The sequence below is a fragment of the Clinocottus analis genome, unplaced genomic scaffold (genome assembly GCF_023055335.1).
Source record: "Clinocottus analis isolate CAN_PGR_092001 unplaced genomic scaffold, fCliAna1.0.p SCAF_6, whole genome shotgun sequence".
Classification (NCBI taxonomy): domain Eukaryota; kingdom Metazoa; phylum Chordata; class Actinopteri; order Perciformes; family Cottidae; genus Clinocottus; species Clinocottus analis.
The window spans coordinates 18,595,872-18,621,484 of record NW_027176218.1 but is presented as its reverse complement, the minus strand read 5'-3'; the positions used below and the strand labels follow the sequence as shown (position 1 = coordinate 18,621,484).

General features: G+C 40.1%; 1 protein-coding gene across 1 annotated transcript; it reads left to right on the top strand.

Annotated features, from left to right (window-relative positions):
• The first annotated feature begins 81 nt into the window (after nucleotides 1–81).
• On the top strand, nucleotides 82–21,850 carry lonp2 (lon peptidase 2, peroxisomal). Its single transcript, XM_068603536.1, has 18 exons — nucleotides 82–122; nucleotides 338–616; nucleotides 4,366–4,501; nucleotides 4,980–5,093; nucleotides 8,317–8,448; nucleotides 9,461–9,583; nucleotides 9,662–9,825; nucleotides 10,250–10,344; nucleotides 12,025–12,143; nucleotides 12,253–12,392; nucleotides 14,642–14,783; nucleotides 15,061–15,211; nucleotides 15,874–16,000; nucleotides 16,869–17,008; nucleotides 17,758–17,843; nucleotides 18,329–18,536; nucleotides 18,620–18,810; nucleotides 18,918–21,850. The coding sequence occupies exons 2-18, from the start codon at nucleotides 384–386 to the stop codon at nucleotides 19,146–19,148; spliced, it is 2,532 nt and encodes an 843-aa protein (XP_068459637.1). The 5' UTR covers nucleotides 82–122; nucleotides 338–383; the 3' UTR covers nucleotides 19,149–21,850.
• Nucleotides 21,851–25,613: the final 3,763 nt, after the last annotated feature.

The window sequence follows — 25,613 nt, the reverse complement described above, 5'->3', positions numbered from 1 at the left end:
TTATTTTGCAGCAATAACGTATAGTTTGTCCATGTGTACTTGCCGTAGCCTATTCAGAGCATACCAGAAGTAAAAGGATGCCTGAGTAAGAGTGCAAAGCAACCTAAATGTTGCATTACAGGGTAAAAAACGGTACCTTTTACACGACTATGAAAACAAAACAACCACGTTTTAATGTCAGAAGCAGTATATTAAAACTCGTGCGACGTTTACACGCGTAGTAAGATCAGTATGTGTTAAGCTAGTCAGTGAGCGTTTTATTTTGAAAATAACTATACGGAAGTCTTATGTTTACTGCTGTCTCGTACGGTTGATTGGAGTGCGTATTTGTGCGCAGGAGTTGTGTCATAGGCAGCGACCTGGTTTCTAGAAAACAACTGACAATGGCACCCGGCGACGGAATCCAGATACCGAGCCGTCTCCCGCTGCTGCTGAGCCATGAAGGGGTACTCCTGCCCGGCTCCACCGTGAGGTTCAGCGTGGACTCTCCACGGAACATGCAACTGGTCAGCCAACGACTGCTGAGGGGGACCTCTCTGAAAAGCACAATCATAGGAGTAATTCCCAACACCAGAGATCCAGAACACGACACCGACGACCTTCCAACCTTGCACAAGTAATTGTCAACACATTGAGTGTTAGTAGTATAGGTGTTCAAAGGAGTGCTAGTGTTGTGTTGGAGGAGGGGAGGGACATACCAGGTGACTGTCCGCTATAGGACCTCTCACCACGGGGTCAGGACCCCTGGTTGGAAACTAAAGAGTCTCTACCTCTTAATGCCTTTTAAAGTGTATATATATATATATATATATATATATATATATATATATATATATATATATATAAAAGTTGAGGAGGAACAGTCAAGCCAAAACAGATACAGACATATTTTAGACATAATCTTTAAGGAACAACTTATCCCAGTTTAAAGGAGGCTGCACGCAACCTAGTTGGATAAGGTCTTAGGTCTTTAGCTAGTCTTTCAGCGGCATGGCAGAGTTGGATACAAATTAGAGTAGGATACAATATACAGGATAGAGTAGGATACAAATATAATGTGTTTTTAAATTTTTTTATTGTGTCTATAAGGACCGTCAGATCACTTAACATGTAATCATAAAATGTAATATCTGTATTTTTCAATTCTGTGCAATTTTTATGTTTATTGACAAAAAGTTTCAGTTCTAAAAAAAGTAAAGTCACTCCTCACAAATTAGATGAAGTTCTGTTCTGTGGTTCGTCTAGTAAGCATTGCAAGGGAAAAACTTGGCCTCATTAGGCTCACTCAATTTAAGCATGACAGCAGGCTGAACATTTGGGGTGCTGGGATGTGAAATGGCATGAACTGAAGGTGCCAACTTTCCTAAACAAGTTTTTTAGAGCACAAACCTCTGGATTTCCAACTCAATTAATTGTTGTTGTCCCATATAATCAACTAGAAAATTTCGCAAGAAATTTTGAAAGTGTGGCTACTACTGCCGTAAGACGTCGCAATATATAGCTTTTGTTTCTGACGCCCGTCTCTCCTCCAAAGCACTTGAGTTGGTTTGTGTGTTAAACTGATTGGCTGATATGAAGCACCTGTGTGCTGCCGTCGTCATGGTGACCAAGTGAGCGCCAGCAGACTGATTAGAGGCAGACTGGACTGTGGACTTAAGGAAATAAACTACTGAACGTCCTGAACACACACAAACGTATATGAAATATCATATGACCTTATTAATGATCACAGTGTTGACAACTACACAATATAAAACACACGTAAACGTCTTTGTGTGTGTCTGTGTGTGTGTGTGTATGTGTCTGTTTGTGTGTGTGTGTTTGTGTGTGTGTTTGTGTGTGTGTGTGTGTGTGTGTTTGTGTATGTGTTTGTTTGTTTGTGTGTGTGTCTGTGTGTGTGTCTGTGAGACAAACAGACAGAGAGACAGAAGTCATCTGTGTTGTGTGTGCGTGTGTAAGTGTCTGCGTGTCTGTTAAACTGCCCTAACGAGAACACCTGTGGGTCGTTAGATCAAAGGTTGCCATGGTGATGACTTCAAAGGGACTTCCTTACGCTGAGCTTAACAGACCTAAATACTGTGGAACTCCTTTCAAACTATTTTAAAAAATGGTACTTTAAAAGCCACTATTGCTTCGAACATAGTGAAATATTGTTGAATAAAGCTTAAAAAAGCTGAATATATTTGAAAACAACAAAACAGCTGAATATATATGGAAATAGTGGAATATATATATGAACAGATAGAGAAAGGGAGGGAGGGAGACAGAGAGAGAAGTCCTGTGTGTGTGTGCGTGTGTAAGTGTCTGTGTGTCTGTTGAACTGCCCTCATGTCAGAGGTTGCCATGGTGATGAATTCAAATATCGGCAGTTACAATTACTAACTGCCGATGATTACATGGAGTCAATGCTGGGAAACACCTATCCAAAAATCACCCAAAAAACATACTTAAAAAGCCCCGATTGCTTAGATATCGCATATGAAGCGTTAGGAAGACCTGATGAACAGATACTGTGACTGGCGAGTCTGTACGATAAAACATGTGTCTGTACGGGCGATTTACAAATCAGGTACGAGCTTCAGGGGAGACGTGGTTTTGGAGGGAGATTTAACATGGCGGCGGATGGCAGAGCGAGGTGGACTTGCTCTCACATTCAGTCCGATTTCAAGACGTCTGAGTCTGTTGGATTCCTATCGACCACAGTTTATGACAGAAGACAAGATTTCCAACGTTTCTATCCAACAATGGTGTATGAAGAGTGAACATTGTGGGAGTAATGACAAAATACGTTTTATTTTTTTAACAGTTTCTGTCGCTTCTTCTCACTCTGTTAATTGGTGCGCCACCCTCTACGAACATTTCGTGAAATTTTTTTTATGTTTTTTGCATTTTTCGGGAAAACGTACGGGCGAATCTCTTAGAAAAGTCATACCTCACGATTCCCGCGCAAACCGCACGTTTCGACGTATTTTTTACGCATGTGCTGGCAACGCTCTGGGAGGAGTAGTGGTTTGACTATAAGAAGAATAATAATAATAATAATAAATAATAAGCCCGCAGGAGAACATGAAGTGTGCTTCCAGCATGGGGTCTATGACCCCATGCGGCTGAAGCCACACTTAATAATGAGTCATATGATCAAGTAAACCAAGTATTCTTTTTTAAAATTCATTTTCTTTCACGTACCCTTTTTATTTATTCGTCAGTCTATCGCCTTTGAAGACTGGAGGGGAAAATAATAGTCCTTTGTCGGGCATAAATACAATGTTTGTATATTATGTTAAAATGCTCCATGTCCAGTATTTCATTCATATATATTTATAGGAAAGTACAGTTACAGTTTATCGGTACAGTTACAGTTACGCCCCGCAGTCAAGCACAGCGAGGTGAACTTTGACCTTTCACTAGCTGTCTACCACGTCAATTGGGTTACTCAGTAGCAATTGTTTGTCTCTGGACAGTTTGTCTCTCCTTCAACCACAGTTGCTGGAAAAGGGTGGTAGGCAACTAACATGGCATTTTACCCCTGCACAGTCATTCCTCCACCCCACACACACACACTGCTCCTATATGGATTAAATGGATTAGTTAGATTAAAGGCTTCAGGATGCAAAAGGAATTCTTTAAACAAAAAGAAAGGAGATAATCTAGTGCCCCTGTTCCTGGTAAACCACAGCAACACAAGGTATAGCAACACGTATGTATTCCACATAGCTGTGGTTTACCACAACAATGTGGTATATACGTGAGGGGGAAAGAGGTGTATAATGCTGGTTATCCAATGTTCCCTTTTAACAGTACAAGTGTCTTCAAAAGTCTCTGTGGTGGTTGCCACTTCACATTACCATGTATGTGTGTGGAAGGGGATTGTGGAGTCAGGCCCCATCGCCCTGTGCTGCTAATGGGTGAATGGCTGCGTAGCTAGAAATACCACAATGTCCTACTGCACTGTCATGCTCACACACATACATATTATAAGGCCCCTGAGCTTTTAAGAAACTATTGGAGCTGTCCCACTAAAAGATTCCACAAATGTGTGTCAGTAAACAGTGGGGAACCGTGGACACTTTGAGCAGAAATAAAGATGCGGAAGAAAAGAATAGAAAAAAATGTGGATGAAGCTGTAATTAGTGTGACTGTTGACATGAAACTCAAATTAGAGACTACCACATACTACAGCACACCTGCTGGTTATAACAAGGATGCCTGATCCGAAGCAGGAAGTCATCGAGGGGTCCGGGTCTCAATCTGAACAAACTTGAAACAATCTTGGTCGATTATGGTTGATCATAAGTTAATGCCGCTGTAAAGCTCGAGACAGGCTTCCTCCAGCCTGTCTCACTCTCTCTGTCTCTCTTTCTGCAGAATTGGCACAGCAGGGATAGCAGTGCAGGTGGTGGGCAGCAACTGGCCGAAGCCCCACTACACCCTCCTCATTACTGGTTTGTGCCGCTTCAGTGTGTCAAGTCTGCTAAAGAAGCGACCCTTTGTTCTGGCAGAGGTAAACTTTAATAAAAAAATCAGACGATAGTTAATATAATTAGCAAACCCCCATCATTCTTATAATGTCTTACGGTAACATTCATAGCGATAGATAAACACTAGCGGAGCAGGGGATGGAACCGCCAAAGGTGCCCTGTAGAGTTTTGTGCGAGCATAAAACAAACAACTAGCAGCAGCATGTCCTGTCACAGCTGTCGTGCATGTATGCATGTTTGTGCGATTGCATGATACAACCAAAGCGGGCGACCCATTTTGTAAAAATAAAGCTCCACAACAAAAAACTCCACACCGTACCTTACATATCCTAATATCGCTTTGTCCAATGAAACAGTGACAAAGGTGCATTCTTGACTGGGGGAATCCTTACTCACAGTTTCTTTTTCTTTGCCAGTATCGAACAAAAACATCTTTCATTCACTACATACAAATGTGGATGATATCAAAGTGCATCTCTCTAATCGAAAAATGAATTGCAGGTAAAACAGTTGGATAAGCTTGAGCATTACACCACCCCAGTAACGGAGCATGCCACGGATCAAGATGGAGAGCTTGGGGAGCTGTCCCACAAGTTCTACCAGGCAGCTGTACAGGTATGTGCGTGCGTGTGTGTGGAAGAGAGATAGTAGACAAGAAAAGAAAATAAGAAAAATCTCCAGATTACTTGGTTAAGTTGAAGGACCACACAATGTATTAGGGCTTAATTGCATTTGCGATAATATCGCAATATGATAAAACAAGATTTTCTAACCGCAACGTGCAACAACATCATTGCGTGACGCGAGCGAAAGAGTGGAGAACTAGGCTGCGTCAACTTTTCATGCGGCCCTAGCTATACTGGAGAGCGCAGCTTCACAGCGTGAAGGATACCATACCAGCGATAAAGAGGACAACGCCAATAAAAGGGATCCATTGGAAAATGGGTAAGTGTATTCATTGAACTTTGCAATAGCATATTTACGTAGTACCGGGAACTGCCAGCTAGAGCTGCTGCTAACACGGAGCTAGTGATAGCAAGCAAACATACGTAGATGGCTTCAGGGTGTCTATGAGCCTGAATAGTGCAAAATAAAATATTGTCAATGTCCCCATTAACTTTCTTTGTGAACTTAGTACGCCTAGTAGTGTTAGATCTCTGTTATATGTTTGTAAGACTAACTATCGTGTTCACATTAGCCTGACCGTAGATGGCTCTCTGTTAGCTTAGTAATGTTAGCACGTAGCGTTCGTTATGTGTTAGTGTGTAATAGTTACTCTCTTTCAGTGAACTTATACTAACTTTTAGTGATGTATTTTACAGACAGGATTCACAGCTGACAGGGTCCAGAGGACAACATACAGCATCGCTGCAGGCTCCAGTCCGTCTCTGCAGATCACCAGACCACACGCAGACCACAAAGCTAGCCACGGCTCATCATCCACAATATATAATAAATTTGGTTTAGACATTTATTTACATGTGTCTACCATTGTGTTCACAAAAGCTAATACCTTCTGGTAAAACAATTTCTAGCACCAAAACAGGTAGACCACATAAGTAAAGGTATATTTTCACAAGAGATATGAAGTTCCAAAATAGTATACAGTCATCCCTTGTTTATCGTGGGGGATACGTTTCAAAAACAACCCGCGATAGACGAAATCCGCGAAGTAGTTAGCTTTATTTTTTACCATTACTATACATGTTTTAAGGCCGCAAAACCCCTAACCACACACTTTTATACACTTTTCTCAGACAGGCATTAACATTTTATCACATTTCTCTCTGACTTAAACACTCTCAAAGTTTCGCGGATTTAAAAAAATAAGCCCGAACGTGTTTAACAAATTGATCATTTTAATGATCAATCTACGAGGTCCTCTGGCCGTGCCTCTTTGTCCGGGAGCCGCTTCGCTGACTTTTTATTGGGACGTATTCTTTTCCTGTACAGGAGACACTGCACGGAGGAGACTGATTGACAAGGTGTACGGTACAGTCCCTTAGTTTAATGAGGGCGCGTTCATACTGTACGCTGTAAAAAAAAAAAATAAAAGCAACACAAAAAAAAAATCTGTGAAACAACGAGTCCGCGAAAGGTGAACCGCGATATAGCGAGGGACGACTGTATGTATTTTTCAGCTTTAGGGCCATAATATCACCTTATACGTGTCCCTTAGGACACAAAATAGAGAGATAGAGATGTGTTGATTAGTAATCAGGAAGCTAAATATATACAAATATTAAAATCATTCATTATTTTTTGTTGGGAAAAAGAGAAGATACAATTCAAAAAAAGAAAAATCGTATATTAAATCGCAATTGCAATATTGGTGGGAGGAAAAAAAAATCGCAATTAGATTGTTTTCCCAGAATGTTCAGCCTTACAATGTATCAATTGACTATTTATTGACCTACAAAACAATTTAAAAAATAATTATAAAATCATTAAATAACTTATCATGTAACCTAATGGTTACATACACAACCTGGTCAAACAGATTCCATAACAGGAAAATTGAGCTTCTGGTCATACACATCATTCTTATTACAGGTTTCGCAGGTTTGCCTGTAAAATAAATGAGTTACAGAGGTGCTTTCTACAGAGTCTTTTTTTCTAGGTGAGATTCCTCAACCCAAAAACAATCATTTCTTTTCAGATCCCATGTGGGTTACAATGTTTGTTCTTCAGAAACTTAAAGCAGTATGACATCTATTAAGAACATGTGGAACAATTAGGGTTGATTTCACATCTAGCTTCTGTGGTTGCATCTGCTAGAACATGAAAGGGCTGTGTGCTTTCATCCACGTTTACGTTCGAGTGTGTGTGCACGTGCACGTCCCTGAGTGAGTGAATGAGTGTGTAGGTATGTGTCTGTCCACGGCTAAGCTCCTGTTCGTCTGCAGCAAACTGTACAATATTTGACCATTTGGTGACCGCTTGAGGCTAAATGCTTGAGGACGTCTCGTGCTGACTGTTTCACACTTTCTTGAAACGCCTTTTTATTGCCGTTTTTATTCTGCCATTGACTGCCTGGGTATTCCTCACTAATTACTCCTAACTGGGGCTGCTGGTGATAACATGGTGTCCATTTACAACCCCAGGTAGACATCACTGCACTATACTTTTACATAGCAAATAGTTATTTGCTGCTATAATAATGTTATGGCTCGTCCTGTGGAGTTTCTTAAAGAGAAACTAAAGTCTACATTCAGTGATATTCTCTAAAACGCAAAGATCTGAACAAAGATTTCTTGTGCATTGCAACTTTACCTTGAAACATTGACCATACGTCTTTCCCTCAGGATGAGTAAAGATCTTTCTTATCTCATCTTGGTGTGGCACGACCTGCAAGTTGCTGTTATCAAGCACTTATGGAAGTCGGCAAACCTATAACTCAAAGTATTTACGAGATGATTCGTCATTCAATAAAAAGGCGTCATCGTAAGTCTTTGCCTAATAAATTATTCTTGAGCTATACCAGAATTCCTGAAAAACTCTGGAATGTCAAAAGTTCATCTAAGTCTTATCTGTTTTAGGCAAGACAATGTATGCCTAAAACATAGGCATATGCCACGTTGAAATGCCTTTCGATAACAAGGCATTTCAACGTGCAGTCCATTAGAGAGGGGAAAGAAACGCAAGATACACAAAAAGACACACACAAACAGCATTTTAAAAAGAGCAAAACAAAATTAAATCAAGGAAAACAAGAAGTAATACAGTGATGGATTGGAGTTAGCTTTGAAAACAAGCCTTATTTTGTGTGTGTGTGTGTGTGTGTGTGTGTTTGTGTGTGTGTGTGTGTGTGTGTGTGTGTGTGTGTGTGTGTGTGTAGTTATTAGGTATGTTGGACATGTCAGTTCCAGTGGTGGCCAAGTTCAGGCGTCTGTTGGACAGTCTGCCCAGGGAAACTCTACCTGATGTGGTAGCCTCTATGATTCGCACCTCAAACAAGGAAAAACTACAGGTGAGGTGAACTATTGGGTCTGTGTTTAAAGCCACTTACTGTGGAGAATTTTTTTGTCCTTGGTGATTAATAAAGTACTTTTCATGGGTTGGAGTGGAGTAAGGAGCCATCGCATGGGAAAATGTGTGCATTGTGCCACAATGTAGCACATTCAGGGGCAAGTTCTCCAAAGGGATGGCGCTGCATATAAGACAAAAAGGAACCAAAAGCTATTCTCAAAGAGTGCAATGCACTAATAACTGGGCTGCCAAGGCAAATAGTGTCTTGGTGTACCGGCACTATTTGCATGTATTTAAATGAATCGGCAATTTGGGCAAAATGTTTTCTATGCCAAAGAGCCTCATATTAAAAACAGTCCAATTCACACAGATCAGCGTTAATAGCCGCACTCGGTTACCAGTGAAATATATTAGCGTCTTCAGAAAGTTGATGGTAACTGAAATGCAGCATTGAATGCTATTTTTCTATATTTTTTCCTCCTGTCCTTTCTTTTGATTCAAATCTTCTTTTACAGTTTTTTAAAACACAAACTGCACTGACAGACAGCCTGAGATATGAAACCCCAAATAGGCTTGCTCTCTGTCAATTTAAATTCCTCGCCTGAAGCTCTGAGGAGTGCCTCTGCACGTCATTGGTCAGGACCTGGAATTTTCTTTTTCTCCCTGCCGTTGTTCTGCCTGGCGTGTTTGTGACGTTTATTCCACACTGATAATTGCAGACAGATACAAAAAACATCAAATTGCATCAGCTGCAAAACTGTATGGCTGCTATAATATTATCAGCACAATTTAGTTTCCGATTCAGAACTTGAGATAGTTCTCTGTGATTGTCGTGGGGAGGGGTGTACTGGAATATCTGCCACAGTCTTTTTTTTATAGCTACGACCAAATGGTGCCAACGAGGGGAAACAAGTCAAATTCTACATACATCAGAGTGGGCTTAATGTAAAGATATTCCCTCAGGTGAATTTATTTTGAAATTAGGTTTTTGTATTTCCTTGTGTGCTGTAAAGGTCCTGGATGCAGTAACCCTGGAGGAGCGATTCAAGAAGGCTCTGCCCATGTTGACCAAACAGATAGAGGGACTATTACTGCTGCAGAAAACCAGGAAATCAAGTCCTGAAAATGAGAAGAGGGTAACAAACATTTGCATTGATCCTTTTCCTTGTCCGTATTTATATGCCTGTTTAACTCTCCATGTCCTATCTGTTCAGGTGTTATCAGTGCGTAAAGGTGGAGTCTTACCGGGCCGGCAGTTCAACATAGATGAGGAAGCTGAAGATGAGGATGGCGATGACACTGCAGTCTTGGAGAAGAAGGTCCATGGGGCCAAGATGCCGGAAGCTGCATTTAAAGTTTGCCTCAAAGAGCTCAAGAGGTGAATTGGCCCGGATAATAAGCTCTCTCCTATATATCTGTAATTATCATATTTAAAATGAAATGAATGAATGAAAAGTACTTTATTAATCTCCAAGGAGAAATTTTTTGTCGTACTAGCAGCATCCCAATGCCGTAAACTAAGTTAAACACACAGATGATAAATAAAATAAATAATAACAGGAACAGCGGGTAACAGATGTATACATAAGTAAGAAATATGCCTTTATTTGCTGTAGCTTTCTTGTGCAAACTTTTCCTTTGATTGCACAGTGAAAAAATCGATCGTTTTATTACTTCAAATCAATCCTCACATGTTGTTTTGTCTTGAACACACAGACACTCCATCTTTGTTTAATGCCTGATTTCACTGATGAGTCCCGATCTGACCCGTGTTTCGGTTAATCTCATTCATCTGTTTTTAGGTTGAAGAAGATGCCTCAGTCCATGCCTGAATTTGCCCTGACCAGAAACTACTTGGACTTGATGGTAGAGTTGCCATGGCGCAAAAGCACCAAAGGTAAACAAAGCTAAAGGCAAACCTCCAAAGCGGAGTCCAGGTCCACAAGCCACAAACAGTATGACACATGCATCAGATACCCTAAGAGATTAATATTACAGCCAGTTTAGTGCTACGTAATGCCTAAAACGTTGGGACTGTAACAATGTTGTAACAACTGTAGAATATTTCATCGTAACCGGTCTTACATGTTTCTGGTTCGCTGGTTTTGCTTTGAAGCGTGTCTGAAGCTCTATGTTGTCTTTGGACTGACCAAATTATGGTGTAAGATTGGTACAGATATATATTATAAACATCAATTAATATGGTCACATAATAAAATGTCACGGCTAGTCAGCTCACAGAAAGGATTAAACCGTTTAGATACATTCATTACCCAGGTTGCATCTCATCTTCATTTATACCCTTAACTCGGATTACGATGCTGATGCATCCACAGTGTAGTCATTCATACTGAAATTATGCAGCACTAATCAATAGTTGAATCATGACAACGTGTAAAGGGAAATTGTCACTAGACTCACTAGAGAAAGGCTGCCTTCGCTCCAAATCAGGTTTTGCTGCGACTAGCGTGTTTGACTGCACTTAAAGGGCCCATTCGTGTGAAACCATGCTGCTCGTAAACACATTGACTTTCAGGAACTAACCAGGACACCTATGAAAATTGACGGTTTCAAACTGGTGCACACAGCCAAATTGAGCGGCCGTACATGAAGTGTGTTTTGGTCGCCCACGGTGCTCTTCTTTCCGATTGTTTTTGTTTATGTAGTTCTTTTGCCTTTCCCTGCTGTCCCCACTGCCGCAGCCAAAACTCACTTTAAACTCACGCAGCCACATCCAAATGAATGGGAGGACTGATGTTTTTCGCCCGCAAACCCTGATGTGTTGTAGCATTTCTCAGCTCATTTATTTAGTTTTACCAGCTCACAACTTTACTGTTTTGACTCAGTCTCACCACTCTCATCCAGCCCCACACCAGTTTCCACCCACAGCTGTTGTCAGTAAAAAATAATGCTAAGTGTTTAATTTTTTTTTAACATATGACATAACAACTTTAAAAGCTGATAAAATGTCAGTGTTGCATTTACTGCTTGTTCCGCTGCCCCTTCCCCGTCAATTATTTTCCAAATGCAGCTTTAGATAAAGTGCGATACACCTCTTATAAGTCTTGCAGCCTGTATCGCTCATGTTCAAATGTGAACCAAAATTGTTTCCATCAAAATTCCACAGCAATAATATTTCCGCAACAGAAGCCGCCACGATATTAGAATGGCAGTACCCCTGCTGATGTTCTTTGCTTCGTCTCTGCGCGAGACCGCAGACTGCCTCAATTACAGATAACCTCAGACAAGCGGAGAGTTCAATGTCCAGGGTTTATTTGTTTGCAGGCTCTGGAGTCAAAACCAAATTATGTCCTGCAAACAAATCCAAATAACTGTTTCATCTAACTATTTTGGAGGTTTGTCTGTCCTTTTAAGAAAAAACAACTTTCAAGCAAGCTTATTTCTACTCTCCTCCTCTTCCTCCTTCACTAACGTAAATGTTCTCTCTCTCTCTCTCTCTCTCTCTCTCTCTCTCCCTCTCTCTCTCTCGCTCTCTCTCTCTCTCTCCCCCACTCTGATCCATCCATCCATCTTGTCCACATTCGTCCCACCCAACACAAACACACATACTCCTTAGACTGCCTTGACATCCAAGCTGCTCGCACTGTATTGGACAACGATCACTATGCCATGGACAAGCTGAAGAGACGCGTGCTGGAGTACCTTGCTGTTAGACAGTTGAAGACTTCTCTGAAGGTGTGTCTTATAGATCAGAACATAAAATGTAGAAAGGCAAAAAGTTAGGGATTTTGTCGATGTACCTCATATTTACCTGTGGATTTTATACTGTTGTTTTTGTCTCTAGGGACCCATCCTTTGCTTCGTGGGGCCCCCAGGAGTTGGTAAGACCAGTGTAGGACGGTCCATAGCCAGGACCCTGGGCAGAGAGTTTCACCGCATCGCTTTGGGAGGCGTCTGTGACCAGTCTGACATCCGTGGACACAGGTATCATAAGATAGCATCTCTACTGAAGAGTCTATAGCAGCAGCAGTAGTAGAGGCCGGTGCCTGCAGTGTGAGTAGATTGTTTGGATGGCGAGCTTCCACAGGCTCTGTGCATGTGTATTGGAGCACAGCGCCGTCTGCTGCTGAGTGGAACATGAGCTCTCGTGATTACAGTTTATAAATTACAAATATACTGTTTAAAAAAAAGGATTTTTTTCTGAAAAGACTCCTATACTATGGAATGAGTCCTAACATCCAGGAGTGAGTCAGCATTTCTGCACTTTTTTTTTAAAGGCCTTTCTGGTTAGATGCCTGAAAAATTGCCTGTGGTTTACGCAAGCATTATGTATTTGAATGTTTTTTTGTTCTACAATATAAAATGCATCAGTAGATACCCCTCTCATGAATTATGAAGCTTTGACATCTTTTAAAGAGGTAGTTGCTAACAAGTGGCTAAATAAGACAAAACGTTGCTATTCTGACGAGTCCGCCTTGACAGCCTCATTGGGGAGTTAATTTATGGGCTAACTTTGAGTTTTTACCTCCACAGATAGCATTCACCCTTCACGCGTTGACAAATCCCATTGGGTTTGTGTAGAGGGAATCAGTGGCATGCTAACTTCCAGGCCGACCTCCAAATATATGTCATCCATTGCTCCGCTCCATTGGAGCGAAGCAATGAAACATTGTTAACTAGCGACAACCTCTACTTACTTACCTTTTTCTTAACTCTTCACACACCTACATTATACAATAAGCAACATGGTTGGTTATCTGCTCAAAACCACATTTTGTTCATTAAATACCAACACTGCAATTATTCAAAATACCCCAAAAAAGCTTTCTCTATCAGAACATGGCCAACTCAAAATCAAATAGTTCTTTCAAAACACAAGCATATGTTTTCAAACCAAGAGGCATTACCAGTCAAGCATAACACAACGACTTTTAATATAGTAACAGTTGACTGCCTTCCAAAATCTGTCACAGTTCTACCCTCATACTCTATGAAAATCATTGTTTTTTTTAAAATGCAGTTTCCTCCTACCATCTAAAAAAGTACTGGTAAGTGAGTCATTTTGAATCCAGTAGACATAATCAGTGACAGAATTGCTGCAGTAAAAGCTGCAACAGCAAGAAAATCCCAGATTGATTCAAATGTGTAACAAATTAAAATTTAATTCAGGAAAGGCATAGAAGAGAAAAACAATCCCCAAATCCACTTATGTCTTATTATCTATACAATCTTCAGCATTTGGCCACGTTTATCCCACCACGTCACATCTCATGCCATCTCTCGCTCAGCACGTTGGATAGAAACTAATCCAGCCCTGGGGTTCTCTTTTACTCAATTTGTAGTAAATTCGCTATTTCTCAAGGTTTCAATCAACTGTAATTTGGTATTGGTTAATCTTGTTTTATGCTAAGAGCACAAGATGAATTGTATTAGTGGTGTGGTCAACAACAAACAAGTGTACCACATTGTCAAATTACAAACAATTCAATCAATGATGCCGTAACCTCAGATAGAGGTGTTCTGGGGAAAAGTGTTACAGTGTTAATCTTTGGGGAATTTAATACATTTGAATTTGACTTCATAAAGTAATACATCAACTGTGAAAATAAACGATCACTGTGTTTTTGGTTTTACTGCAACACAAACAACAAAAGGATTGCGACCTGGAATTTTTTTGGTTGACTCCCACTTCCTCAGTGTCTTTTGTAACCCGGTTCGGTCAAAGAGTCATGAGAGTTTAGCCGTCAGATCGCGCAGCTCGCCTTTGATCCGTCTGTTTCCAAATGAGTCTTATCTCTATCAAAACACACTCACTTACCCCAGGTGGCGGAGCTGATCCTGGTATTTTAAAGGACAGGACCGAATTAAGTGGCCTTTAAAAAAGCCAGATGAGAAATGTGTGTCTTACTTTACCAACAGCAGTAGTGTATTTTCAGTTAATTATTTAATTTGTTCAACAAAAATAGCAATCCTCTGAAATGTAGACCACTCCAGTTGTTTTGTTTCTATCCTTTCTGGCATATTTTCATGTTTTCAGCTTGCAAGTTCTTGTCCCCTGCTCGCATTTGAACTTTGTGAGAACTCTGAGTCTGCACGTAATCACTGTCATGTGGCAATGCAACAAGAGCGTCAGCGGGGCAGGACAAACAGAAATGTAAACGTGTATTTCTGCACTTCTCTGCTGTCACTATTTACCCAGTGAATCAATTCAAATCCTTCTCATCATTCTCCAGACGCACCTATGTTGGGAGCATGCCTGGCCGGATTATCAACGGTTTGAAGACGGTTGCTGTAAATAATCCCGTGTTCCTCCTGGATGAGGTGGACAAGCTGGGAAAGAGCCTGCAAGGAGACCCTGCGGCCGCCTTGCTGGAGGTCAGCTCTGTTCCTCTCTCCGTGATGACCTGCAGTTGTATCTGGGGGAGAGGATTAGGGCCATATGTGAAGAATGTATATGAGTCCAGATCCTCACCCATCAGTATCAGATGTATTCTCTGCTTTTGAATTTCTACCTTAACATGTAGAAGCTTCCAACTTAATCCGCCAGTAGACCGTAATCTGGTATCTAACCAACTAATTGAGATACATTAATTAAAGGTTGACTAAAGGCTAAAAACCCACACAATTAAACAGTCTCTATATACTCCCTCAGGTCCTGGACCCAGAGCAAAACCACAGCTTCACAGACCATTACCTCAACGTGGCTTTTGACCTCTCCCAAGTGCTCTTTATTGCCACTGCGAACGCCACAGCGACCATTCCCCCTGCCCTGCTGGACCGGATGGAGGTGCTGCAGGTACCAGGTGAGTTTAGGTGCAGAGAGTCACTCCCTGGAGTCATTGGTGCGGTTTCAATTTGATCTTGAAGCCAAACTTCTGGTGACGTAACAATTCCCAAACTGAACATCTGTATTCTCGAGGTTTCTGCAGTGGAGTCAGGGTGAAGCAACACTGTGTCCAGCTGCGTATCCATTCACAAACCTAAGCCACTCAATTTATTGCTGAAAAAAAGTCACAAACTTAACATACTAGCTATGGCATCCTGCAACTTCAGTTCCTACTGCACAATTTTTTTTCATTGTAGTTCATTTTTAATGCCTACACAGTGTAAAGAAAGGGATGACAGACATGATGAATGGAGGAAAAACTAAATAAATAAAACAGAACAAGAAGAAAACAAAAATACAAAACCACAAAAAGAAATGGCAGGAGCAGTTTGCGAATACAAAGTAAACTCAATCTAAAAAAATGTAGGCACCCAGTTTTGAGCCAAAGAAGAATGAAATAAAAAGTACAATATCTCTGGTTCTGCATCACTTAAGATACTTACTACTTTTAAACTGTTAATCGTGATTTCGACACTGTTATGAGAGCGCACTGCTGGAGATCTCTTTCAGTGTAATGAGATATTATGAGTTACTGCTTTAAGGGAATGATTCATCAAAGCGTGTCCGTTTGTGTTTCAGGCTACACTCAGGAGGAGAAGGTGGAGATAGCTCACCGTCATCTGATCCCAAACCAGCTGGAGCAGCATGGATTAACGCCCCAACAGCTGCATATACCACAGGACACCACACAGGCTATCATCAGCAGGTACACACAAATGTTGATTAAAAAAAAAAATCATCATGAAAAAAAAGGAAACTCGCTTAATTTAAAGTTACCACAAGGAACTTTAATGTCATAGTGATTATGGCGGTCCCTGTGGATGAGGGCGGTAGTGTTTCTGAGCACTAGATTCCTTTGAAAACCTCCAGTGGGCCCAGAAGACTGTAAAGCTTTAGCGCCAAAACAGGATTTAACTACGGAAACCACAAAGTACTTCAGTGGCCCAGTGGCACTGATGACAAGCATGAAGAAATACTAAATAGAAAAGTAAACTTCTGTCGGCTATTTGTTTGGCATGATGAGCTTCTGTCCATGTGATCAGATGAATGTCTCTCTCTCAACAGATAGTAACCTTTACTAGTAATATTTGTAATAACAACCGACTCACAACAGCCTGAATAAACTGTCAGACAAGTTTAAAAAACGAATCGGTAAACATGGAGCTGCTGATGAATAGGATCTCAGCCTTTTCAGATAGAAGCAGTTTGCTGCCTGCAGACCTGCAGGGCGTTTGTACAACACCTCACTCCAAGCTGGTAATTATAGAAATGGCCAACAGCATCCAGCTTGGTGCTCGTCCTTAGAGGGATACTCCTGATCTCTTTCAATAAACAGAAAAGGTTTGGGGTGAAGTCAAAGTGTATAATGTGTCCTCACATAAAGTATGAGAATACAAACTTTCAGTATTTTCAGGCCCTGGAGGGGCATCACATTTGCTGGTCAGACCACTGGTTTTATGTTCTTATCACATACCTCATGCACACGGATCATTTCTATAAACCTGGTAACCGAAGCACCAATAACCCCCCTCCCCCACATAATTGTATTATTTGTTGTGTGCTTGTTATTTTAGTTACACCCGTGAGGCGGGTGTGCGCTCCCTAGAGAGGAAGTTTGGGGCCATCTGCAGAGCGGTGGCTGTGCAGGTGGCTGAAGGTCACAGAGTTGACATGACAGATGCTATGACCTCCGAGTGCCCAACGCAGCAGGGGGGTAAGAACCCGGCTCTCGTTCCTGTCTGTGTCTCAGTGGGAAGTTTGGACTGGCGAGAGGTAGAGGGTCAAATCCTTCATCACATGTCAGCGCAAACCTGCACAACTCACAATGATACACAGTAATCTACTAACGTGTACATACTTCAAATAAATTAAGTTTATCAATCAAATGAAGCTAAGCTCTTATGGAAGTACTTTTAAATGTCAGCTTTCATTTGATAACTTTCGGAAATAAAAAAGACAGCCTCACCAAACTGGGTGAGTGAAAGCGGTGTAAAAATGTTCAAACTGGTTTGATACCAAAGACAGGACCAGTGAAAACAAAATCAAACAAGCTGGGGACAAATGGAGAATATCAGCAAGTCATGTTGTACTGCTTAGTCAGAAAGCCCTCTCTGTTGCTAGGTAACTGAAGTTTGGGACATGCACTACAAACATAGGTGTGTGTGGTCATCTCCTCTTTGTCTGTCTCTCTCTTTCTCTCTCTCTCTCTCTCTCTCTCTCTCTCTCTCTCTCTCTCTCTCTCTCTCTCTCTCTGTCTCTGTCTCTCTCTCTCTCTCTCTCTCTCTGAGGCATCAAATCAAAACTTGATTTCCACAAACATAGATGGTAAATGCGTTTCCTTTTGATCTGCTAATTTTCCCTCCAAAATGTGATCAAAGATGTTGCAATGCGGCATTATGAATTAGTTGTCTGACTAACATCCGTTTGTCACAAAAAGATTCATTTCATTTCCTGTGTGCTCAGACCATGCCGCCCCGCCAGAGATGCCCATAGTGATCGACAGCGTTGCATTAAGAGACATCCTGGGTCTTCCTCTGTTTGAAATGGAGGTAGGCAACACACCAACGTGGGTCCACAATCCACAATTGCGCAGACATGCGCAGAATTTTTTTTTTTCTGTCTGTAAAGCTCTCACAACTCAATAATGTAGAGGCCTGTGGAGTAATCTCAGCGCTCCACAGCAGCAGCTGTACATGAAGTCAGAATAATGCAGCAGCTTCTTGAGCTGTCCTCATGCAGTATAATGTGAAACACAATGAATGTTTTTGAGTTTTCTCTTTTTCTCCCTTTAGTTTTTCTTTCGAAGTGTCTTTCATCTCACTTGTTTTTGTTCTCCCCACTCCTCACCTTTTCATCTCACCCCGTCTCTCCTGTCTTCGCTTATATATTACATCATGTTGGCCCTTTGTTTCACACGTGAATGTTTAAAGCCCTTTTGAGTTCTTTCAGTTTTTTACACTGTGTGTGTGTGTGTGTGTGTGTGTGCGTGCGTGCGTGCGTGCGTGTGTGTGTGTGTCTGTGTGTGTGCGTGTAGGTGTCCGAGAGACTCACCCTGCCAGGTGTGGCTGTGGGTCTGGCCTGGAGCCCCCTCGGTGGGGAGATTCTGTTCGTGGAGGCCAGTCGAATGGAGGGAGAAGGAAATCTAACTCTGACCGGTCAGCTTGGAGACGTTATGAAAGAATCTGCCCATCTAGCTATCAGCTGGCTCAGAGCAAATGCTAAAACCTACCAGCTCACCAACAGTGAGTTCACACAGATGTATAAAATTAAAGGTAAATAGTGAAATAGACTCATTGACATGCATTTGAACCCAACATTTGAACAGTGGTGGGCGGTCCAGACCCGCTAGAAGGGACCGACATCCACCTCCACTTCCCAGCTGGAGCTGTCACCAAGGATGGTCCCTCTGCAGGTGTTACCATAGTAACCTGCCTCGCCTCACTGTTTAGCGGCCGATTAGTCAGATCAGACGTTGCCATGACAGGAGAGATCACGCTGAGAGGGCTGGTGCTACCAGTGAGTTCAACACCATATTTTAACACATACTGATAGGTAAAAGTTTTGATTCCACAAGAAAAATGCACATCCAGTTTTAACTGACTGCATTGGTCTGTTTTCCTTAGGTGGGCGGTATCAAGGACAAGGTCCTGGCGGCCCACAGGGCGGGAGTGAAGTGCGTCATCCTCCCTCAACGCAACAAGAAGGACCTGGAGGAGCTTCCAGCCAATATCCGAGCCGACCTTGACTTGGTCACAGCCGCAAACCTGGACGAGGTGCTGAACGCCGCCTTTGATGGAGGGTTTCCAGGGACAGCCAGACCCCACGCCCAGCCTCAGCTGACCAGCAAACTGTAAAACACCGATGAAAACACACACACACACACACACACACACACACACACATACACACACACACACACAGTAACAATTTAAAATGAAGGCCGTGTTCCTCAATTGACCGAACAGAGTAGTAATTTGAGATAAATTAAGCTACAATCTCTCTGTTATGTGAGGTTGTACAGGTCTGGCATCCTTGTTAATGACATATTGGCAGTTCAGCCATTCAGAGGGTTGTCGTGTTGATGGCTTTCAGGTGCCACTTCAGATTTTCTGAATGTTGTGAATGTGATGGTGGAAACATGATTAAATATATGTTCCGCTACGTTGCAGCAAAAATGAAACAGGGTATGGACCCAAAACCAGAGAAACACAGGGAGCAGAAGGATGTGTAACAGTGAATTTAATAAACAAATATCAATATCAAAACGTACAAAGTAGAGGAGTCCATAAATGAGTAGCTGAAAATCCAATCCGGCAAACCAGAATGGGCAAAATGATAAAACAGCATCAGGTACTTCCGACATGTGCACAAGCAATACCAACAGGAACGTAGCAGATGAACCAACAACCAGCAGACAAAAAGGCAGGACCATGAATACACAAGGAACTAATCAGACATCAAAATGTGAAGTGAGCGGAAAGTGCAACCTGAAAGCTGAAGAAACACAAGGGAACAGAGCACGGCTGTATTGCAACACAGGTGATCACAGGAAAAAAGGAGGAGAAAACATGAGGACTGCTAACGTCTATTCCTAACCACTTGTCCTGTGGAAAACATTACGGCTTCAAGGAAAGATGAGAGGAGAATTAGTATGAGGGTTAGGAAAAGAACTTATCTGACTCTTTTTGATCAGTTTACAGCACTTTTCAGCAACAGCATATTAACGTTCCTAGTTTACTAGCAGGTTTAACAGATTATTGAATGTTCACAACATCTAAACATTTCCGAGTTATAGCAACTGTTATTTACATGATTGTTTGTTCTCGTGAACGCACGAATGGTTCGTCACTTGAAATGTTGCCACCAAAAGGAATTGCACATCTACTTTCCTTTCGTAAAGGAAGGTCCAGTGTGTTTGCTAAGCTAAAGGAGCTAAATTAGGAAGCATTCAGGCTCCTTTCCTTTGCATTTAGAGAATTCAAACAGCTCTTATCATGGCGGCCACTTTAAGACTTATGGGTCATTTCACTCAGTCAGAAACATTCAGAAGCAAAAAGGACTGTCCAGAGACAGGAAGTCAAACAACCACAGGACAAAGGGCGGCAGAGAGATTTTCCTGATGTTTACAAAATAAACTGAATTGAATTAAAGGGAAGTTTAAACTTAGGTTAATTGACTAGTCGAAAAAGAAAGAAGAACAAATGTTATGTGTATAAATGCAATTAAAAAATCATCAAATATTATTTTTCAATAATCAAAACCGATTTTCATTTTTTTAGGCAGAATGAATTAGACCTGTTTAATTCCTGGAGTCAAGCTAACTTTGTTTGGAGAGAACATTTAAAATAAAACAAAGGTCAGACTAATCCTAACTGTATCCATCAATAATAAACATTGCTGGTTAAATTGACTGGTAAAAACTAAATTACACTTTTGCACAAAACATATTTCTCAGCTCCTGAAAAACCGACGTTTCATAAAAACATTTTCGGTTCCTGGCACATATGGTTAGGAGGTATTTTACTAAAAAAAATATTCCACAGGGGTACAACACTGGAAACATGTTAAAAACCAGTGTATGAGCATATCAGTGTATCTGGGTTCCCTATTAACCTACAAATTGTGAGATGAAGCAATTCAATCAGTTCTTTTGTGGGCACAGAAAATATGTGGAAAAAAAACTATTTTTATTATGTAAAAGATGATTTTATTTTTGAAAAGACACAAATCTGGTTAAACCATGGTGCACTTTTGTTCTTCTCAATAACTAATTTGGAGTTGAATTAAACATCTTTGACATTTGGAACGTGTTTTTGTATTCCTTCAGATGTTCCCGCCCTTCAGTGAGTAAATGTATTAATCACACAACGGATCAAATTGTCTCCCAACTGAATTCAATCTAAAGCAGAAAAAAAAGTATTTTTAACTCTGTGCCACAGATGGGATTTTTTTCCTCTCTCCCCTGTAGCGATGTAATCTAAAACACAAGCGTGCAGGGTTCCCCCATTCAAACAGACGTGAAATGATTAATGTAGTCCTGCAGAACATTTGTGAAGAGCATCAAAAGAGTTGTGTGGGCACAGATTTTGTGAATTATAGAAAAACACTGCATGGCCCAAAAAAAGTCACCACCAAAAAAATGGTCACACACACTAATATATTGTTGGACCACCTTTAGCTTTGATTACGGCAGCATTCGCTGTGGCATTGTTTCCATCAGCTTCTGCAATGTCACAGGATTTATTTCCATCCAGTGTTGCATTCATTTCTCACCAAGATCTAGTATTGATGATGGTAGAGTCTGATCACTGCGCAAAGCCTTCTCCAGCACAACCCAAAGATTCTCAATGGGGTTAAGGTCTGGACTCTATGTGTGAAAATGATGTCTCATGCTCCCTGAACCACTCTTTTACAATTTGAGATTTGAGCTCGATGAATCCTGGCATTGTCATCTTGGAATATGACCATACCATCAAGGAAGAAAAAATCTATTGATGGAATAACCTGGTTGCTTTACCTGGTCGTTGCTGAACTTTTTTTTTTTGGCGTGTGTGTGTGTGTGTGTGTGTGTGTGTGTGTGTGTGTGTGTGTGTATATGTATGTATATATGTATATATATATGTATATATGTATATATATATGTATATATGTATATATGTATATATATATGTATATATGTGTATGTGTATATGTGTATATGTATGTATATATATATATATATATATATATATATATATATATATATATATATATATATATATATATTTATATATATATATATATATTTATATATATATATATATATATATATATATATATATATATATATATTTATATATATATATATATATATATATATATTTATATATATATATATATATATATATATATATATATATATATATATATATATTTATATATATATATATATATTTATATATATATATATATATATATATATATATATATATATATATATTTATATATATATATATATATATATATATATTTATATATATATATATATATATATATATATATTTATATATATATATATATATATATATATATATATATATATATATATATATATATATATATATATATATATATATATATATATATGCGAGAAAATAGGCATCATCTAATCAACTAATAGGCAACATCTAATCAACTAATAGGCAACATCAGCCGTGACATTTTATAGCAAGGTGTGGTGATGTATTGTGTTTTTAATTTGTCAAGAGATAAAACAAGTAAACAAAATGTATATCACATGCAGCTATTTATGTGCATTTGTTTCATCATTACATTTATCACTAGCAAAAAATAAACATCTAACATTTATTCACTGGGTTTGGCCACTTGGGGGCAGTGGTGAGAAACTGCACACTTAACACTGACATGCGCTTGAAGTTTGTGGGCTTTCTGCCGGAAATCTTGAGGTTGGTTGTCATCGTTTGGGTTAAAATAACCCTTTCTGGCCGCAGAAAATCCTGAAGGCAAACGTCTCTCATATCCCATTGTTACCTCCTGTCAAGTGGTTATGACAAACTTGCTTTTGATCATATTTTCAATGATGACAGCAAAGTGATTGTGTAATAATGTACGTTTAACCTCAACACTATAATTTACACTGCAAATACTGTCATCTCTTTTCCTAAACAAAGTTAAAAAAAAAAAAAAACACTGGTCCATTCTCAAAACAATGATAATAGTAAAAAGAGTACATTGATGGCATACACAACATCCCCACTCACTAACTGCAATCCTTTTTTAAAGTATTGCCCACTTCTTTCGTCTACAGCTGTCATAACATGCAAATACACAAATGTTCATGGTAGTATTAATATATATATATATGCTATTGTATTCTTTTATGAAACTTTAACATTTCTTTTTCATGACTTCAAATAGCTTCTTTTTTTTAACGCTGAAGAGCGCAACTAATAATGGGCATATAGCACGAATCTTAGTTTTCATTAAGTGTTTGTGAGTAAAATTGCTGCAGTGAACACAACTTTATTTAATAATTTATTGTTTATGACAATCAGAATTTAACAAGGTGGAAGGTGCATAACAATAAATAAACAGCGCAATAATCAAACATAATTTAAAGATAAATATGGTACACAAACATCCCAGTTAAAACAAGTATATTATCAAATAAAAGTGCATGGGTATTTTAATAAAGAAAAGATGTCCAAGGGTGTTTCAAGTTGTCCTGTTGATGTCAGAATTAGAGTCAGTGGAGGTCCTGGGCTTTGTTGACAAACCCGACTGCAGCTGCAAAGAAACTGTTGGTGTGGCGTGAGGTCTTCGGCCTGATGACACCAACAGTTTATGTCCTGGGTGAAAGCGGCGGCGGTCCTGGAGGTGAACAAGTCATCAGGGAAGGCAGATTGCATCAATCCCCTTTCAGCAGAGTGAATGAGACACTGCAGTCTGCCCTGGTCCTTGGCAGTGGCTGCAGTGTACCGGACACTAATGGAGGCGCAGAGGATGGGCTCAATGATGTAGAAGTAGAAGTGCACCATCATGGTCTTCAGCTGCCTCAGGAAGAACATCCTTTCTGAGCCTTCCTGGTGATGGAGCTGATGTTTGGCTCCCATTTGAGGTCCTGGGGGTGGAGCCTAGGAAGCATAAGGACTCAATCTGCAATCTTCTGGAAAACCATCTTTAGTGTCTTTAGAGTGTAAACAACGGTGTCTAAAAGGAAAGATTTTGATGACAGAAATTACAAGAGATATGGAAAACCCCACAAAATGCTAACCCATAGACACATTTTCAGGTTCAGAAATAATCTTAAAGGCCTACAATACCCATGAGTCTGTGCCACTGTTTCCATGGAGAAAAAAAATCCAAATTAAAATTATCTTTGTCGTTAAGAGTTGAGAACAAAAGTCAGCGCCACAGTTACTGAAGTCAAAACATACTTTGAATGAATTGATTGTGTTTTCAGGAACATCTTTTGAAGCTGTGATTGGATGTTTCTTATAAAAATGTACACTGACTTCATAAAAATATATCTATATTTGACTTCATATTTTATGTACACAGGCTAATCATACCTTAATTCACTGCGAGTTACTAAAGAGACGCTTACTTGGTGTGCTGATATTCAATAAAAAAAACACAGTTGCACAATATGTGAAACTTGAAACACTATAATATTCAATAAAAAAACACAGTTGCACAATAATACGTGAAACGTGAAACACTATAATAGTGTGGGAAGTTGTTACGATCTCAGTTACTTTGTCGTTAATCATCCTTTTAGAAAACATTGCGTCACAAAAGCGGATAATTCAGGGAAAATAATTGAAATGGGCAGCCAGTCATGATGCTTTATAATGACCAGCATTCATGAAAAGTACATTAATAGTTATTAAATTCTGCCTAAAGTCAAAGTCCAAAGCATTCACATCAAATATAAAGAATCAGTATCAACTAATGACCTAATAATTCATATTTACTAGTTAACTGTTTGTTAACATTTTAGATTACTTATATTTGTTACTGATTACCAAATGATTCATAAAACCTTCGAAGAAGTCGTTTCTAAAACAAGATATATATAACACGTTGTTTAACAAATTGGTTTTAAAGCCTTAATTTGTTTGAATTAATTTTGAAAGAATCCAATAGCTCCTCAGGACGAAAACAATTTCAATACTCCAGGAGCCTTACTTTGGACCGCCATCAGTCCCAAATGTCAACGAGACGTCTCACAATCTAAAGGCATCATCATCATCATCATCCTAAACTGAATTGTGCATTGTTGGTGTCATGGTGATTTCAGCCTCTAGGAGCTGCTCTTTAGGCACCAAAGAGGCGGTGAAACAGTCGAGTGTCTGCTGCTCTCTCCCTTCTTCACCGCCACAGATCACCTGCATAACCTGTTTTCACATCCCTCCTTCTCGGTCACAACATAAACACTTGAGCTGTGTACAGATTGTAAAGCCCTCCGTGTCAAATCTTATATTTGTGATTTTGGGCTATACAAAATAAACTGAATTGAATTGAGTATTCAAGTGTACGCAGCTCTTTTATGATGTCATAAATGCTCACCTGCATGGGTGTCACAGCACATTCACTGCCGACACACACACACACACCTAGTCTCAGTCAAATCAGACTATTAGCCCTCTTGATTCAACATTCAGCCTCACCGCAAGCACATGTTTCTCCTCCAGTGAGCTGCGGACATTAATGTACGACCCAGAGGCCCTTGTGGTGGGCTCACATACTGGCAGCATGCCCACTGCACACAACACAGCATCCTCACACTGTGCTCTCGTAACCGCTGATTTGAGGTG